A 19,834-nucleotide genomic window follows, 5' to 3' on the forward strand; every position below is an offset into this window, starting at 1 on the left:
TTCTAATTGATTGGTCAGGTGTGATTTGCTTTTCAATGATCCATGTTGATTTAGTTTAACCTGTCTTGCTATCCACATGTTTGATATTACAACCCCAGCAATTTTCTCCACCACCAATGTCGAGCTAACTGGCTGTAATACCCTGCTTTTTCTCTTTTTCTTAAAAAACGTAGTGGGGGGCGGGTCACATTAATTATCCTCCAGTCCACTGTAGTTGTTCTGGAGGCTACAGAACTTTGGTAAAGCATCAGCATTGCATCTTGTGGCCACCTCTAAGTATTCTAGGAGGTGGATTATCAGTGCTTGGGGATTTATTGGCCCTCAATTCCATTAATTTTTCCAAACCCATTTCCCTACTAAATACCTATTTCATTCAGTCTCTCTGCATTACTACATCCTGTGTTCCCCAACATTTCTGGGAGGGTACTTGATGATAGAGGTCAGGTCGACATTTGTCCCCCCAGGGCCGAAATGACCAACAGAAAGCAGCAGACTTTTTAGTTGATTGGTGGGAAGTCTAGAGGGGATGTCTGAGGTAGGTTTTTACACAAGGTATAGTGGGTGTGGGTGATGCCCTGCCAGGAATGGTGGTAGATGCAGGTACATTAAATATATTTAAGAAAATCTTTGATGGGCACATGAATAATAGAAAAATGGAGGGCTATGTAGGAGGGAAGGGTTAGATTGATCTTAGAGTAGGTTAAAGCGTTAGCACAATATCATGGGCTGAAGTCTGTCCTGTTCTATATTTGTATCCTCTTTTGACTCAAGATTGTTTAATGTCATTTGTAGTGCATAAGTGTACAGCAGAATGAAATGTTACTCCCAATCCAATGCAGCACAAGTAAAACATAATACATAATTTATATACATAGATTGATTTTATGTCCTCTAAGTAACAGTAGGCACAGGAGTATTTGCTCATAAGGTGACTGACAGGAATTAATAAAGTAGTGGTATTTGAGGCATGGAGGGGTGAGTTAGTGGGTGGAGGTGTTAATCAGCCTTACTGCTTGGGGAAAGTAACCACTTTTGAGTCTGGTGGACCTGTCGTGAATCTGCTTGGCCTCCACCCGATGGGAGTGGGACAAATAGCCCATGAGTAGGGTGAGTGAGATCCTTCATGATGTTACTTGCACATTTCTGTATACATGTCCTGGATAGCAGGTAGGCTGGTGCAGATGATGCACTGGGCAGTTCTGACTACCATTGTAGAGCCCTCCTGTCCGTTGCAGTGCAGTTTCCGTATCAAGCAGTGATGCAATTTGTTAGGATGCTCTCTACTGCACATCTGCAGAATAACGCAAGTTTGGATGTGCACAGTCCAGCTATCTTCAGCCTCCTCAGAAAATAGAGGTATTGGTGAGCCTTCCTGACTGTGTAGGACGTGTTCTGGGACCATGAGAGGTTGTGTGAGGTGTGCATTCCCAGGAGTTTGAAACTGCTTGCAGTTTCCACTGCTGTGCTGCAGTTAGAGGGTGCAAGTTCTTCTGAAACTGATAACCATTTCCTTTATCTTGTGATGTTAATGAAGAGGTTATTTGCCTCCTCCTCCTCTCTGTGCAGACAGAACCAAAGTCTGTGGCAATTGCTCTGCCATTTCATTGTTCCGTGTTATAAATTGCCCCCTGTCTGACTGTGAGGAACCAACATTTCTTTCATCATTTTTTTCCTTTTGCATAATTATAGAAGTATTTACCATCAGTTTTTATATGCCCTACAAGCTCACTTGATTTTACCCCTACCTATCAATGCCTTTATCCTTTTAAACTCTCCCAATTGTCAAGCTACCTGCTTTGACTTGCCATTTTATATTTTCCCTCCTTAGATCTAATTTTATCCCTAATTTCTTTTGTAAGCCACCTCATTTTATTTTTGCATTCACAAGAATGATGTACTCCATCCATGCTGTCTTTAAAAGCTAACCATTGCAGATACATCATCAACCCTTTAATGTTTCCCAATCCATCACAGCCAACTCCTGCATTGCACCTTCATAGTGCCCTTTATTTAAATGAAGGCTTGTCTCAAAGTTAATTCCCACTATTCATCTTAAAAGATTTTTAATAGAAGTGGAGGTTCCATTTCATGACCAGCAGTGCGCTGTTAAACGGATTGCACTTGGTCATATTTTATTGAGTTTAACGGTGACCTATAACAAAAAGTCCTCACTGAGCTAATGGCATTGCATTGTATCCAGTGATCTTCCCCAATTCCTCCCCCTTGAGAGAAGCCTTGAGCTCAATCATCATGCTGACTTCCCATTCTTTGCCTCTGCATACTTGCCCTGTCTACTCCTCAGCCATTAAAGTCGCCTATGAAATGTGTAATGTTGCATTGTTATTCTCTGCTGTAACATCTCCATGGGTCATTGCTGAGAAACACTGCACCGTGTAAAAACCTGTTCAAGTGATCTTGGACCACCGCAGGACAGGGCAAGTGCCAATCCACCGTAAATATCATCTGGATAATGCCAACAGTGTCAATAATGGCTAGAAAAGAGTCCATGACACATAGCACTGTATTTTTCTCAAAACAGAAAGCACAACATACTTTAGAAAATAAAAACAGGACACACTTAGAACCCAGTGGAGCAGTCTTTATAATAAGGCATGTCTCGTCGTGGCAAAAAAATGTTGAGTTCACAGGGTCACTAAAGGCTTACATCACAGTTCTGGGTGTTGTATTGTTGTGACAAGGCTGCTGATCCTCATGTATCTATGAAGTCCTCCTCAGACCTGTTGTAGTGTAGCAGCCTATCTTCCACAGCCAAGCTGTCTATGAGTTGAGTGAGAGTGGGCTTGTTATCAGTAGAAAGGGCCCTTTGAAGTTCGTAAAGCAAATTTTGGCTGCTCTTCCTCCATTTCTCTATCAGCAACCCCAGTTCTGTCAAATTATTCTTCAAGAAACAAGAATCATAATGTTGGTATATTATTGAGAAAAGTACAATGTTCCTGCCTATGGTGCAAAATATCAGTAACTGATAATTATCCAAAGTACACATCTGAATATACATTGAACCCAGAAAATATAAAAGCAATCTAGTGAGATTGATGAAAGAAACACCACTGTTCAAGTCTACAACGAAGGATAAGCGGGTACAATGGATAGTGTTTAGTGTTGGTTAAATTACATCCAATGTTACTGTCAAAAATCACTAAATCTTCCTCAACCCAAAGACAGTCTTTGACACAGTCGGTCACACATGACTCTCCACAGGACCCCACCTAATGCCTTCTATCCTTAGCCATCAGTGGTGACCAGAAAATCACGTCATCTTTTTAATTCATTCCATACCTCTGGACTCCCCAGGATCTGTTCTTTACCCCTCCTGCTTATGTTCCACCTCTTTGCATCATCCACAAACAGTTTCAGTTTTAAAGAAGCTCCACATTTCCATAGCAAATATGACATCCGGGAGTGAATGAACAGAAATTCACTCCAAAACATCGGAATGACTACTGCCTTCCGTTCATGTAACAAACCACATACAGTACTCCAACCTCTCACAGTAGGTGTCTGATGTTGTACCAGACTGTCACAACCTGGGCATCATATCTGATCCTAGGTTAAATTTCAAATCCCTTATTTATGCCTTCATTTATGCCCATCTCTACAACCCAAATTCACTCCTAGCTGTCTTCCCTACTTGACTCTGTAAACCTGTGATCTAACTCACAACAAATCTGACTCATCAGTAATCCCTGTACTCAATGACCCACAATGGCCCGGTTAAAGCTCTCATCCTGCCCAAATATATCCCAATCTTTTGAGATCTCTATAATGTTCCCATTAACAGCCTTCTTCATCCCAGAATTAATCAACTCATCACTGGCAGCTTTACCTCCAGCTGCCTGGGTCCAGTGCTTTGGAATTCCCTCTGTAGATCTCCTTCTTTGACACTTATTAAAACATAATCTCTGAGACACTGGCCAAAGTTTTGATCACATTTAGAACTTAATGTGGCTCTGTCTTTATTTTTAAATTTGCCAATGCTCTCATGCTGCAGCTTGGCTCGTCTTTGCTATAATCAGGATGCCATTGCAGTAACAGTTGGTGTAGTTGGGTGGGGCCACATGAAATTGTGCCCTGGTTTTAATAAATCTCAGTCTAACAAAACATTAATAGAACTGGTGGGTTTCCAACAGGTGGGGTGGGGGGGGGGGGAAGAGTGTGGTAAAGGCCAACAGCAATCCAGTCTTCTGGGTCGATTACCTACCTTTGTCCTATACATCTGAACCATTTTCAACCTGCGAAGAAGCTCTTCTTTCTTTTGCACTTCCCCTTGCAGTCGATTCCTTTCCTCAAGTAGTGCCTGATATTCGACGCTCACAGTCCCGGGATAACGTCTTGGTGACTTGGCTAGAGTCCAGGCGTTTCGTAAGGTTGTTCGGGAGGGTCCAGAACGCAGCCCTTCCCCTTCTGTGTCTACTTCATGCCATTCAAGTGTCTTTTTGCAAGGGCTTTCTGTCTTCGTGCACACAACACTCCCAGCAGCAGAAGTTTCACCAATCTGTCTGATACCCAGGTCCATACCAGTCTCTGAACAGTTCTTACCCTCGCCATCACAGTCTACCTTTAATCGCTTTGGCACAATGAAGGGAGAATTAAAGGAACGCCGTGTTTTCTTCAGCCGCTCCCGGAGACTAGCACTCATTGGCTAACAGAGGGAGACATTAAAATTAATAGTATTGTGTTTGTAATTAAATTTACATTGCGCCACTGCTATTAATTACTTTCAGACTGGTCCCCATCCTTCATAAAGTCAGTTATGCATTCGTGGGCTCTCAGCTCCAAGTGAGTAGCTTACTGTCCCACTACTGAAATCTGAATGTAAGCTCCACTCCAGTACAGCACCGAGGGAACTGCACTGTTTGAGGATGCTGCTGGGGGAAGTACTATTGCGTAAGTACATTCAGAGCAAGTTTTGGCAAATAGTTCCAAAGGAGAGCCTCACTGTCATAGAAGCATAGAGATGTTCACCCTATCATAAAAGATCCAATGGAATCATTTTACAGCAAAGTCTTGTGTCCAATACTTTCCTAACGCAATGTACCCAACAGACTGCACAAGTGGCGAAAGAAACACAGCTGACCGTTCATCTGGTGAAGGGTCTTAGACCTGAAATACAATGTTTCTCTTTTCACTTGTGCTGTGCTTAGTGCTTCCAACATCTTCTAGTTTTGTTTCAGACCTGCAGTTTGCTCATCCGATTATCCATGGATTATTTGGTTATTGCCATGCTGCTTTTGCGGGACTTCACTATCTACAAATAGGCTACCATTTCCAATGGTGTCCAAATTTCAAAAGACCTTAACTGGCTGAAAAGTGCTATGGGACATCAAGTTCATGAAATCCACAAGATTTTACAACAATGGGGATTGCAAATTCCTATTCAAATTTTCCCTTTTCAGGAATGTTAATGCAAGGATTAATACACGGGAGCAGGAAAATTGATGCTATCTCACAATGCTGGCTCCACCCAAGAGTGAGAAGAGCACTGGGCAGAAGCGGCAGGTCAATCACACTGACCACAGCACCTACGTACATTCATTCCCTGCGCAAGGAGTAGTGCGTCAGAACTGCAGAAGGGAGCTGCTTACTTGCAGAGATTTCACAGCGTTTGACACTCACCGTTTTCACCACTGTGTTGGAATGAACTGGAGTTTGAACACTTGTGCTCAATTGGTCCGCAGACAAGGACTCGCACGGGGAACCAAATGTTACATTCTCCATTCTTGCACTCTGTTTCTCTACAATATAACAACACAGGTTCACATAGCAGTCCTCCACAATAGAGTACAATCCATACAGTGATGGGGGCTGAAACACTGACCTCTGCTAGGTCAGGTACTACCCCGTAGGTAAGCACAGAGCACATGCTCCTCCCTTACCTTAGAGGAGGGCTCAGGAAATTCACCTGCTTTGCAGTGACAGGACTAAACTAATAGTAAAGTAAACAACTCACATACCTTCACTTCAGATTCAACATCAGATAGTAGGTTTCAGACTGCAGAATGAATTTGCACATATTCAAAAGCTACTTCCAAATTACAACTGATTCACTCAGTTTATCAGATTTACAGTCTCTACTGCGAGGACCTCAGACCTGATATCGACGAATCAAATGTCTTCTACCCAACTGGCCCCTCTGTACAATATTGTACTCTGACAGTAAAGAACCACAAAAAATGTAATCCACATTCAATAACTCAGTATCTACCTCTCAGTAAACCTGACATCAATGATGAATTCCACAATGTTTTCAGTGTACCTGCACATCTTTTGTCTGAATGCAATAAAAAGGGTACTATAGATGAAGATCTGAAACTCTACACAAGGTTCCTGATTTATTGAGCAGCAATGATCCCTGGCTAGAAAGAGTGTCAAAGGATACAGCAGAATATAGATTAATTGGAAATTTGTTTAATCTGAACAAACGTAAAATGTAAATGGCAGGATCCTTCACAGCATTAATATTATGAGGGCTCTTGGGATACAAGTCCAAAGCACCCTGAAAATAGCAACAGAAGTGGATGTGGTATTAAAAATGGTATATGGCATGCTTGTCTTCATCGTTCAGCCATCATGTATAAAAACTGACAAGTCACATGGCAACATTCAGCCACATTTGAAGTATTGTGTGCAGTTCTGTCACATTTACAGGAAGATGTGGAGGCTGTAGAAAGAATGCAGAAGAGATTCACCAGGATGTTGCCTAGATTGAGTGTATTAGATTTAAGGGAAGGTTGGACCAACTTAAATTGTTTTATCTGGGGCTTCAAAGGCTGAGGGGCCACCTGATAGACATAATTTTGAATAAAATTCTTTGAGACCTTTGTAGGATAAATGCTCAGTCTATTACCAGGGTGGAAATGTCAAATGCCAGAGGGCATAGGTTTAAAGTGAGAAAATGGAAGGTTTAAACATTTGGATGGCAAGTTTAAAAAAAATATATATATACACACACACATTGGGAATGATGATAGGTGCCCAGAATGCACTATCAGGGCAGGTAATAGAAAGAGCTATTACAGCAATGTTCAAATGGCCTTTAGATGGACACATGAACAAGATGGGTACAGATATTGACCAATCAGAGGCAGATGGGATTAGTTTAAATTGATATTATGGTCACTGTTCTTACGGTGTACTGTTCAGTGTTACACACCTGGATCATTTGCAACTGATAGCTCAAAAGGACTGGAGAAATATCACTAGTGCCCTTTCTGCAGAATTCTACAATCAACATCTACTTCAAGGCAAAGCTCCCTGGCCTTAATGTCAGTTACAATGGGATGACTCCCGAGGGTTAAGATACATTGCCCATCGCCCCCCCACCTGTCTCCACCTGCCCATTGCCCCATCACGCTTCTCCATTTCCCCATCACCCATCTCCATATCGCCCCAACACCCATCTCCATCTCCCCATTGCCCCAACACCCATCTCCATCTCCCCATTGCCCCAACACCCATCTCCATCTCCCCATCACCCCCCTCACCCATCCCCATCTCCCCCCTCAACCATCCCCATCTGCCCATCACCCCCTCACCCATCCCCATCTGCCCATCACCCCCTCACCCATCCCCCATCTCCATCTGCCCATCGCCCCCTCACCCATCCCCATCGCCCCATCACCCGTCTCCATTTCCCCATCGCCCCCTCACCCATCTCCATCTCCCCATCGCCTCCTCACCCATCTCCATCTCCCCATCACACATCCCCATCTGCCCATCACCCTCTCACCCATCCCCATCTGCCCATCATCCCCCTCTCCCATCCCCATCTGCCCATCACTCCCCTCACCCATCCCCATCTGCCCATCACCCATCTCCATTTCCCCATCACCCGTTTCCATCTCCCCAACACCCGTCTCCATCTGCCCATCGCCCGACTCCATCTGCCCATCGCCCATCTCCATCTGCCCATCACCCGTCTCCATCTGCAATCGCCCCAACACCCATCTCCATCTCCCTATCCCCCATCTCCATCTCCCCATCACCCGTCTCCATCTCCCCGTCGCCCGTCTCCATCTCCCCATCACCCGTCTCCATCTCCCCATCACCCGTCTCCATCTCCCCATCACCCGTCTCCATCTGCAATCGCCCCAACACCCGTCTCCATTTCCCCGTCACCCCCTCACCCATCCTCATCTGCCCATCACCCGTCTCCATTTCCCCATCACCCATCTCCAGCTCCCCGTCACCCCCTCACCCATCTCCATTTGCCCATCACCCGTCTCCATTTCCCCATTGCCCCATCACCCATCTCCATTTCCCCATCGCCCATCCCGCCCCACCCATCTCCATTTGCCCATCACCCATCTCCATTTCCCCATTGCCCCATCACCCATCTCCATTTCCCTATCGCCCATCCCCATCTGCCCATCACCCCATCACCCATCTCCATTTCCCCATCGCCCCATCACTTGTCTCCATTTCCCCATCGCCCATCCCCGTCTGCCCATCGCCCCATCACCCGTCTCCATCTGCCCGTCACCCATCTCCAGCTCCCCGTCGTTAGTGGTGGACCAATCAATTCAAAGACAGAGAAAGAGTTTCACACACATCAGGGAGAAGAGTTTAAAGAACAAGCATTTTGCGGGGATCGGCACATTAGCGGTGGACCAATCGATTCATGATTCATTAGCAGGAGAAAATAAAAGTAAGGCAGGGTCAAAGCAGAGCAGCTATTGGGTGAGTGGACTAGTATAGGAGTGGGAACTTGAGGCTTTGGGGAGGAGGCACAGGTAAATAGCAGGTAAGGCATTTGTAACGGTTGAATAAAAAGTCACTAAATTACAGCTAATTAAAGTAGGGACGATGCAGGATCAGGTTGTGTACTGCAGCTGTGTGACATGGGCGCTGATGGACCCCATTGTGGTCCCTGGTAACCACATCTGTAGCAAGTGTTGGCTGCTTGAGGAACTCAGGCTCAAAGGTGATGACCTGGAATCTGAGCTTCAAACACTGCGGCACATCAGGGAGGGGGAGAGTTACCTGGATTCTCTGTTTCAGGAGGGAGTCACACCCATTAGATTAGCTGCTTCAAATTTGGTCTGTGGTCAGGGACAAGAAGGTGTGACTGCGAGTGAGGTGGATAGTGGAATCCAAGAGACAGTGTTGGAGCAGCCTCAGCCCTTGAGCTTGTCCAACAGGTCTGAGATTCTTGCTCTCTGTGTGGATGAGAGTGGAGGCTACAGGAAGGATGAGCAACCTAACTGTACCACTGTAGTTCAGGGAGCCATTCAGAGGGGAGAGAGAAGAGAATTGTAGAGGTAATTGGGGATAGTATAGTCAGGGGAAGAAACAGAGTTCTCTGTCACGAGGTTAGAGTGCTGCGAAGGCTGTGATGCCTCCTTGTGCCTGGGTTCAGGACATCTTATCTGACCTGCAGGGGAATTTGCAGTGGGAGGAGAAAGATCCAGTTGTCATGGTCCATGTGGGTACCAACAACATAGGTAGAATGAGGAAAGAGGTTCTGCTGAGGGAATTTGAGCAGTTAGGGACTAAATTAAAAAGCAGAACCAAAAATCCGCGTGCAAAATGGCATAGGGTCAAGAAGATTAGAGAGTTAAATGTGTGGCTCGAGGATTGGTGTGGGAGAAATGGGTTTGAATTCATGGGAAATTGGCACCAGTATTGGGGAAGGAGGGAGCTGTACCAATGGGATGGGCTCCACCAGAACCGTGATGGGACCTGGATCCTAGCAAATCGCATAACTAGGGCTGTGGATAGAGCTTTAAAATAAATAGTATGGGGGTGGGTTCAACAGATTGGAGAAGTATGGATAAAGTAAAAAAGTGTGGATAAAGATAAAGAAAAAGATTTTTAAAAAAGAGAAAATTAAGAGTGGAGTGAAGCAAAGTCAAGTGCAAAAGAGTAAGATTACAAGATTTCAAAAGCACAATGTGTGTAAGGGCACTTTATTTGTATGCCTACAGAATTCAAAACAAGGTCAGTGAATTCGTGGCACAAAACAGTACAAAGAGGTTTGATGTAGTAGCCATTACAGATATGTGGTTGCAGGATGGAGAGGATTGGGAATTAAATATCCAAGGATATCAGGTAATACAAAAGGATAGGCAGGAAGGTAAGGGAGGTGGGGTAGCACTCTTAACTAAGGATGAGATCAGGGCGATAGTGAGAGATGATACAAGATCTAAGGAGCAGAATGTTGAATCCATCTGGGTAGAGATTAGGAATAGTAAAGGGAAAAAAAATCACTGGTGGGAGTTGTCTAACGGCCATCGAATAACATTACACTGCCACAAGTAATAAACAGAGAAATATCTAAGGCATGCAAGAATGGAACAGCAGTTATCATGGGGGACTTAAACTTGCACATAGATTGGGTGAATCAAGTTGATCGAGGCAGTCTTGAGGAGGAATTCATAGAATGCATCTGTGATGGCTTTCCTGAATAGCATGTTACTGAACCTACAAGGGAACGTGCTATCTTAGATCTTGTCCTGTGCAATGAGACAGGTGAAATTGTAGTTAGGGATCTTCTTGGAAAGACTGAGTGCAATAGTTCGATTGAAAACCGGTGTATTATGCCTAAACAATGGAGACTACAATAGGATGAGGGAGGATTTGGCTAGTGTGGACTGGGAACACAGGCTGTATGGTGGGACAGCTGAGGAACAATGGAAAACATTCAAGGAGATTTTTCACGGTGCTCAACAGAAGTATATTCCAGTTAAAATCAAGGACAGTAAGGGTGGGGAGAACCAGCCTTGGTTAACTAAGGAAATAAAAGAAGGCATCAAACTAAAAGCAGGCCAGGCAGCGTCTCTCAAACTTCCGCTAATGCCCCACCTCCCCCTGTACCCCATCCGTTATTTATTTATACACACATTCTTTTTCTCTCTCTCCCTTTTCTCCCTCTGTCCCTCTCACTATACTCCTTGCCCATCCTCTGAGCATCCCCCCCCCTTTTCTTTCTCCATAGGCCTCCTGTCCCATGATCCTCTCATATCCGTTTTGCCAATCACCTGTCCAGCTCTTGGCTCCATCCCTCCCCCCCACCCCCCGTCTTCTCCTATCATTTTGGATCTCCCCTTCCCCCTCCCACTTTCAAATCTCTGACTAGCTCTTCTTTCAGTTAGCCCTGACGAAGGGTCTCGGCCCGAAACGTCCACTGTACCTCTTCCTAGAGATGCTGCCTGACCTACTGCATTCATCAACAACTTTTAAGTGTGTTGCTTGAAATTTCAGCATCTGCAGATTTCCTTGTGTTTGCACATCAAACTAAAAGCTTGTGCATACAAAGCCACCAAGAGTAGCAGGAAACTGGAAGTTTGGGAAAACTTTAAAAAGCGACAAAGAATCACTAAGTGAGCAATAAAGAAAGGGAAGCTAGATTATGAAAATAAATTAGCACAAACTATAAAAACAGATAGTAAAAGTTTTTATAATTATATAAAGTGGGAAAGGGTGATTCAAGTGAATGCAGGTCCCTTGGGGGACGAAATGGGGGAATTGATATTGGGTAATGAGGAAATGACCAAGGCATTGAATGATTATTTTGTGTTGGTCTTCACAGTGGAAGACGCATCTAACATGCCACGAAGAGACATTATGAATGTGATGGGAGGTGAGGACTTCGATACAACAGCTATCACTAAAAAGGTAGTGCTGAGAAAACTTGTGGGCCTGAAGATAGCTAAGTCCCCTGGTCCTGATGGAATACATCCCAGGGTACTGAAAGAAATGGCACGTTATAGTCGAGGCTTTGTTGATGATTTACTAAAATTCTCTGGACACTGGGCAGGTCCCGGCGGATTGGAAGATGGTGAATGTCACGCCACTGTTCAAAAAAGGATATAGGCAAAAGACGGGAAGCTATAGGCCAGTTAGTTTAACATCTGCAGTTGGGAAGATGCTTAATGATTAAAGAAGAAATAGCGAGGCATCTGGAAAGAAATGGATCCATCAGGCAGATGCAGTATGGATTCAGCAAAGGCAGGTCCTGTTTGACAAACTTACTGGAGTTCTTTGAGGATATAACAAGCACAGTGGATAGAGGGGAACAGATGGACGTTACTTACTTGGATTTCCAGGTGTTCGATAAGGTGCCGCATAAAAGACATCCATAAGATAAGGATACATAGAGTTGGGGGTGATGTATTAGCATGAATAGAGGATTGGCTAACTAATAGAAAGTAGAGAGTTGAGATACATGAGCATTACTCTGGTTGGCAATCAGTGGTGAGTGGTGTGCCATAGTGGTCAGTGCTGGGCCCGCAAATGTTCACGATATACATTAATGATCTGGGAAAGGGGACCAAGCGTAGTGTATCTAAGTTTGCTGATGATACTAAATTGAGTGGAAAAGCAAATTGTGCAGAAGATACAAAGAGTCTACAGAGGGATATAGATAGGCTAAGTGAGTGGGCAAGGGTCTGGCAGATGGAATACGTTGGTAAATGTGAGGTCATCCACTTTGGAAGGAAAAATGAAAGAGCACATTATTATTTAAATGGTAAAAAAAATTGCAGCATGCAGCTATGCAGAGGGACTTGGGAGTGCTTGTGCATAAATCACTAAAGGTTGGTTTGCAGGTGCAGAAGGCTATCAAGAAAACAAATGGAATGTTGCCCTTCATTGCTAGAGGGATTGAATTTAAAAGTAGGGAGGTTATGCTGCACCTGGAGTACCGTGCACAGTTCTGGTTTCCTTACTTGAAGAAGGATATACCAGCTTTGGAGGCAGTGCAGAGGAGGTTCACCAGATTGATTCTGAAGATGAGAGGGTTAGACTATGAGGAGAGATTGAGTTGCCTGGGACTGTAATCACTGAAATTCAGAAGAATGAGAGGAGATCTTATAGAAACATATAAAATTATGAAACGCATAGATAAGATAGAGGCAGTAAAGTTGTTTCCTCTGGTGGGCGAGACTGGAACTAAGGGACATAGCCTCAAGATTCAGGGGAGTAGATTTTGGACAGAAACGAGGAGGAACTGCTTTTCCCAGAGAGTGGTGAATCTGTGGAATTCTCTGCCCAATGAAGCAGTGGAGGCTACTTTGGTAAATATATTTAAGACAAGGTTGGATAGGTTTTTGCATAGTAGGGGAATTAAGAGTTATGGGGAAAAGGCAGGTAGGTGGAGATGCATCCATGGCCAGATCAGCCCCCCTCCCACCTATCTCCATCTGCCTGTCACCCCCCCTCACTTGTCTCCAACTGTCTGCCTCTCCATACCCTTCTCCATCTTTCCATCTGTATCCCCACCCGTCTCCATCTACCCATCAACCCCCACCTGTCTCCCTCCTCACCTGTCGCCCCCCCCACACCCGTCTCCATCTGCCCGTCACCCCCAAACCTGTCTCCATCTTTGTCCGACCCCCCACCCGTCTCCCTCCTCATCTGTCACCCCCCCACACACCTATCTCCATCTCTCCGTCTGCCCCCCTACACCCATCTCCTGCCCTCCGTCTGTCCCCATACCCATCTCCATCGCTCCGTCGGTCCCCACACCCGTCTCCATCTGCCGTTTACTCCCACACCTGTCTCCACCTGCCCGTCAACCCCCTCACACACGTCTCCATCTATCACTTGACAGCTCCTCCCTCAACCACCCATTTCACTCCTCCATAATGTCTCCCTTCCCCTCTATGACCATCCCTCTGCCTCTATAGAGGCCGCTCGGCCCCGAGGGGCCCAGGAGTTTAGTTTTTGCTTCATGCACTCTGAGCTTTGCCGGGGAGGGAATTCCGAGGATGGTCTTAAAGCCTAACCGTACCGATTTCAAAGAATCTCAAGACCGGGGGGGGGGGCGGAGGCGGACAGAGCCTGGAGAGCACAGGAGAACCCCGGGGTGGAGTTCAGCGTAAACCCCCTGACGGGGCCAGAGTCCTCAGAGGAGCTCCGGGGATGGGGCCGGTGGTCGCCGGCGGCCAGTAGGTGAGGAAAGGGAGTGGAAAGAGAGGGAGGAATGGGGCGAGCGGCCGGGACCGAACCTCCACCCTGGGGAGCCGCCGCGAGGGGAAAGCGAACACCCGTTACCACGGCTCCTGCATTCGTACCCACCGTTTCCCGCTCAGCGACACCAACGCCTGCGCCTGCGCAGAACCCCCGCTAAGCTCTCTGGGACTTGTAGTCTAATTCTCTCATGTTTGCGTCAGTTCCGTAGTGCCGGCCGCCGGTTTCGGACTTCGGGCGGCAACGTTACACAGATAGAGGAGATCGGTGGTTAACTAAGAGGGTGTTAGTGCCCAGTTTCACAGCTGTGGCAGGGCGCTGTGCCTCAGTACCACCGGCCTGCGGGGCAGAGTCCCCTCTGCCCTTCCCTCAGTACCACCGGCCTGCGGGGCAGAGCTCCCTCTGCCCTTCCCTCAGTGCCACCGGCCTGCGGGGCAGAGTCCCCTCTGCCCTTCCCTCAGTGCCACCCGCCTGCGGGGCAGAGTCCCCTCTGCCCTTCCCTCAGTACCACCGGCCTGCGGGGCAGAGCTCCCTCTGCCCTTCCCTCAGTACCACCGGCCTGCGGGGCAGAGCTCCCTCTGCCCTTCCCTCAGTACCACCGGCCTGCCGGGCAGAGTCCCCTGTGCCCTTCCCTCAGTACCACCAGCCTGCGGGGCAGAGCTCCCTCTGCCCTTCCCTCAGTACCACTGGCCTGCGGGGCAGAGTCCCCTGTGCCCTTCCCTCAGTACCACCGGCCTGCGGGGCAGAGTCCCCTGTGCCCTTCCCTCAGTGCCACCGGCCTGCGGGGCCGAGTTCCCTCTGTGCTGCCCCTCAGCGATTCACGATTCATCGTCCTCTACGCGCTGACGTTATTGGCTGAATACTACAACCGTGGCTCTCCTGTCTGATGGTAGCAGCCCGACGAGAACTACACACCACCAGGTTCAGGCACAGTTCAAAATTCAAAGTAAATCTACTATCAAAGACTAGCCTGAGATTTTTTTTGGCAGGTATTCAGAATAAAACAAAGAAATAAAATAGAATAAATGAACAACCACACCCAAGACACCACTACGATCTGAAGTTCCCACCTGCTTCAAGAGGGCAACAATTATACCAGTGTCCAAGAAGAGTAGTGTGAACTGCCTTGACAACTATCATCCAGTAGCACTTACATCTGTGGTGATGAAATACTTTGAGAGGTTGACCATGGCTATCGTCGTCGTGGCTATCCCTCGAGGTCGAGGATGGTCTTTATTCTGTTGATCTACTTATTGGCTCTCAAGTGGCTTATGAGTCCAATCTTGGCTTTGAAAGTTCTTCCGCATTCAGGACAGGTAGTTCCAGATGGCAGATCGGGCTTTGGTTGTTGCTGCCTCTCTTTCCATCTTCTCTCTTCTAATTCTGCACATCTGTTGGCTTTGAAAGTTGCTGTTCCTTCTCTGATGATAGCTTGCCAGAGTTTCCTGTCCTTGGCATTGGTTTCCCAATTGTTGATGTCGATGTTACATTTCTTCATGTTGGCTTTTAAGACGTCTTTGAATCTCTTCTGTTGTCCGCCTCTTTTACGTTTGCCTTCTTTAAGCTGGGAGTAGAAGATTTGTTTCGGCAGACGTTTGTCTTTCATCCCAACAACATGTCCGCTCCATCTTAGTGGGTTCTTGATGACGTAGGCTTCAATGCTTCTTGTTTTTGCTTCATTTAGCACACTGACATTGGTTCTTCTATCTTCCCAGCTGATATTTAAGATGTTTTGAAGACAGCATTGATGGAACTTTTCAGGTGCCTTCAGATGTTGTCAGTATGTTGTCCAGGTTTCCAATGCATACAGGAGCATTGGGATTACCACTGCTTTGTACACTAACATTTTGGTGTCTGTTCGGATGTCACGATCATGAAAGACTCTTGTTCGGAGATGTCCAGAAGCTGTTCCAGTGCATTTAAGACGATGTTGGATCTCGTCATTAAGGTGGACATCGGAGGCTATTGACATTGACATGGCTATAATCAACGCCTGTCTCAGGAAGAACCTGGATGCACTGCAATTTGCCTATCGAACACAACAGGTCTACAGCAGACACAATCTCAATGGTTCTTCATGTGGCCTTAGATCACCTGGGCAATACAAACATCAGTGTCGTTCATCGACTATAGCTCAGTGTTTAACACAGTCCTGATCGAAAAGCTATAAAACCTAGGCCTCTGTACCTCCCTCTGCAAATAGATCCACAACTTCCTAACCGGAAGACCTCAATCTGTGCGAGTTGGTAATTACATCTCCTCCTCGCTGACGTCAACACTGGCGCACTTCTGGGATGTGTGCTTAGCCCACTGCTCTACACTCTCTGTACCCAGGACTGTGTGGCTAGGCAAAGCTCAAATGCCATCTTTAAATTTGCTGATAATGTTACCATTGTTGACAGAATTTCAGATGGAGACGAGGGGGCGTACAGAAGCAAGATATAACGGCTAGTTGAGTGGTGTCACAGCAACAATCTTGCAGTCAATGTCAGTAAGACCAAAGAGCTGATTGTGGACTTCAGGAAGTGTAAGACAAGGGAGCACGAACCCTTGTCGTAAAGGGATCAGTGGTAGAGAGAGTGAGCAATTTCAAGTTCCTCTGCCAATATCTCTGAGAATCTAACCTGGTCCCAACATAGCTATAGAGAAGGCAAGACAGCGGCTATATTTCATTAGGAATTTGAGGAGATTTGGTTTGTCATCTAAAACACTGCAAAACATCTACAGATGTACAGTGGAGAGCATTCTGAATGGGTACATCACCCCGTCAGGTATCAGGGGTGGGGAGGGGATCAAAAGAAGCTGCAGAAAGTTGTAAAATTAGTCAGCTCCCTTATGGGCGCTCGTTTCCGTTGTATCGAAGACATCTTCAAGGAGAAGTACCTCAGAAAGGTGGTGTTCATTATTAAGGACCCCCACCACCAAGGACATGCCCTCTTCCCATTTAACCATCAGGAAGGAGGTACAGAAACCCGAAGGCACACACTCAGTCATTCAGAAACAGCTTCTTCCCTTCTGCCATTCGATTTCTTAATGGATATTGAACCCATGAACACTACCTCACTTATTTAAAAATTCTGTTTTTGCACTATTTTTAATTTAACTATTTAATACAAATATATATACTTACTACAATTCATTTATTCATCTTTTCTGTGTTTATCATGCATTGCATTGAACTGCTGCTGCTAAATTAACAAATTTCACAACATATTCAGGTGATACTAAACCTGTTTCTGACAAGCAAAGACTGGCAAGCAACCAAAATGCAGAAGGCAATCTGCAAAACAAGACAGAAGCTGATAATAATTAAATAAATTAATTAATAATACTGACAATATAAGTTGTAGCGTCCTTGATAGTGAGCCTACACGTTGTGGAATCATTTCAGAGCTGAGGTAAGTTAAGTTATCCGCTCTGGTTCGGAAGCTTGATGGTTGAGAGGTAATAATTGTTACTGAACTTGGTGGTGTGGAACCTGAGGCTCCTGTACCTCCTTCTTGATAACAACAGTGAAGGGAAAGGATGGGCTGGATGTTGGAGGTCCTTAATGATAGATGCTGCTTTCTTGTGACAGCACTCCTTGTAGATGTGTTCAATGGTGGGGAGGGCTTTTTCTGCAATGGACTGGGCCGTGTCCACCACTTTTTGTAGATTTTCCGCTTTGGGGCTTTACTGTTTCCATACCGGACAATAATGCAGCCTGACAGGATACTCTCCGATATGCATCTATAGATGGTTTGTCAAAATTTTAAATGACATGCCAAATCTAGGCAAAATTTTAAGAAAGAGGTGTCGCTGTGCCTTCTCTATAATGACACTTACGTGGTGGTCCCAGGACAGATCCTCTAATGCCAAGTAATTTCAAATTACTGACCCACTCCACCTTTGATCCCCAGAAGAGGAATGGCTCATGGACTTCCAGTTTCTTTCTCCAGTGGTCAATAATGAGATCTTTATTTTTACTGATGTTGAGTGAAAGGTTGTTGTTGTGGCACCATCCAACCAGTCTCCCTCCTATATACTGATTCATCACCACCTTTGATTCAGCTAACAACAGTGATGTCTTCAGCAACCTTAAATATGGCATTGAAACCGTACCGAGCCTCAGCGTCATAAGCAAGTAGAGCAGTGACCACAACTCTGAACTGATTGTACGACCTACTCCCAAGGACTCCTTGCAGCTTATAGTCTTGGTGGCTTCTTTTGGGGTGAACAGGAGAAGATCCAAAGGAGATGTGAGGGACAAGTTTTTCACACAAAGTGCGGTGGGTGCCTGGAACGGGCAGCTACCACAGTGGCTTCTGAGAGACTGAGACGCATGAAGAGGCATGGAACAGCGGGATATGGATCACAGTACTGGGTGGCGCAGTAATGTAGCAGTTATCATAACGCTGTACAGCTCAAGCAACCCACCTATGTCTGCAAAGAGTTTGTACGTTCTCCCTGTGACCGTGTGGGTTTCCCCTAACATTCCAAAGATGTACGGTTAGGGTTAGTAAGATGTGGGTATGCTGTGTGGGCACCGGAAGCTGGGCTGCCCCCAGCGTGTCCTCAGACCGTGTTGCTCTTGACGCAGATGACGCATTTCATAGCTCCTTGAAAGTGGCTACCCAGATGAAAAGGGTGGTTAAGAAAGCTTGCTTTTATCAGTTGAGGCACTGAGTTCAAAAGTCTAGAGGTTCGGTTGCAACTTTATAAAACCCTGGTGAGGCCACATCTGGAGTACTGCACACATTTCTGGCCACCCCACAATAGGAAGGATGCTGAGGCTTTGGAGAGGGTGCAGAAGAGGTTCACCAGGACGTTGCCTGGTCTAGAGAGCATGTGCTATCATAATAATAATAAGTACTTTATTGATCCTGAGTGGGAAATTCTTTTGTAACAGCAACAACGTTTAAAAACAAACTTAGCAAGGTGCAAAGACTTAACTAATAATAAAGTACAGAATAATAATATACACAGTACTAATTGACCTGTCTGGATAAACTTGGGTTGTTTTCTCTGAAGCAGCAGAGGCTGGGGGGAGAGCTGATGGAGGTTCACATGATTATGAGAGGCATGGATAGAGTATCTGTTCCCCAAGGTTGAAACGATTAACATCAGAGGGCAGGCATTGAAGGTGAGAGGGAGCCGGTTCAAAGGGGCTGTGAGGGGTGAGCTTTTTACTCAGTGGTGGATACCTGGAATGTGCTCCCTGGTAAGGGTGGTGGAAGCAACTACATTAGAGGCTTTGAAGAGACGTTTAGATAGGCAATTGAATGGGAGGCAGGTGGAGGGATATGGACATTGTGTAGGTAGGATGGATTAGTGTTTGAGGATTTCTTGATTAATTTTTTAGCTGGTTTGGCACAACATTCTGGGATGAACAGCCTGTTCCTGTGCTGTACTGTTCTATGTTCACTGTATGTTTTAATATTTCAATGTACATATGACAAATAAAGCTAATCTTTATCTTATGGACATGGACCATGCGCAGGCAGAAGGAATTTATTTTAATTTTCCATCGTGCTCAGCGCAGGCATCTTGGGCTGGGGGACTTAAACACTAGTGGACCCTGCCCAAAGGATCCTGGGGACAGTTGGATCTCAGACTGGTACAGAGTCTTTCCTGATGAGCTGAGGCCAGAGACCTGTACGCACTCTCTGTTCTCAATGTTTTCCCCTGTTTTGGCAGTATAGGATTAATGGGATGAATTTACTCCTTTGCTGCCCTGAATGGCGACTTGCTGCTCCTGTGTCTGATGTTGAACTTTCCGCAACCAAGGTTCAGTGAAGAAGTGCTGTGTAAGTGAGCATTGCATTGCTCTGGCAAGGTAGAGCTGTTGCCAGCAGCCACACCCGGAACTGGGTGCAATATGCAGAACCTGGGGAGCTGACGCTGATGTATTGCTGAAGGCAATGAG

At 46.0% G+C, this 19,834-nt stretch overlaps 1 protein-coding gene across 4 annotated transcripts in view; it reads right to left on the minus strand.

Annotated features, from left to right (window-relative positions):
- The window catches only part of sfr1 (SWI5-dependent homologous recombination repair protein 1), a 71,596-nt gene extending 57,500 nt beyond the window's left edge, over nt 1-14,096 (minus strand). The window contains exons 1-5 of one of the 4 annotated variants that reach the window (XM_063071433.1): nt 13,515-13,529; nt 12,054-12,653; nt 5,635-5,753; nt 4,220-4,660; nt 1,973-2,899 (exon numbers count right to left, since the gene is read on the minus strand). In XM_063071433.1, coding sequence (XP_062927503.1) covers nt 2,711-2,899; nt 4,220-4,660; nt 5,635-5,753; nt 12,054-12,114 — 810 coding nt within the window. In that variant the 5' untranslated portion in view covers nt 12,115-12,653; nt 13,515-13,529 and the 3' untranslated portion in view covers nt 1,973-2,710. The other 3 variants (XM_063071435.1, XM_063071434.1, XM_063071436.1) reach the window with 3 other exon arrangements.
- Between the last annotated feature and the right edge of the window lie 5,738 nt (nt 14,097-19,834).

Source organism: Mobula hypostoma, chromosome 19, assembly GCF_963921235.1.
Source record: "Mobula hypostoma chromosome 19, sMobHyp1.1, whole genome shotgun sequence".
Lineage (NCBI taxonomy): Eukaryota > Metazoa > Chordata > Chondrichthyes > Myliobatiformes > Myliobatidae > Mobula > Mobula hypostoma.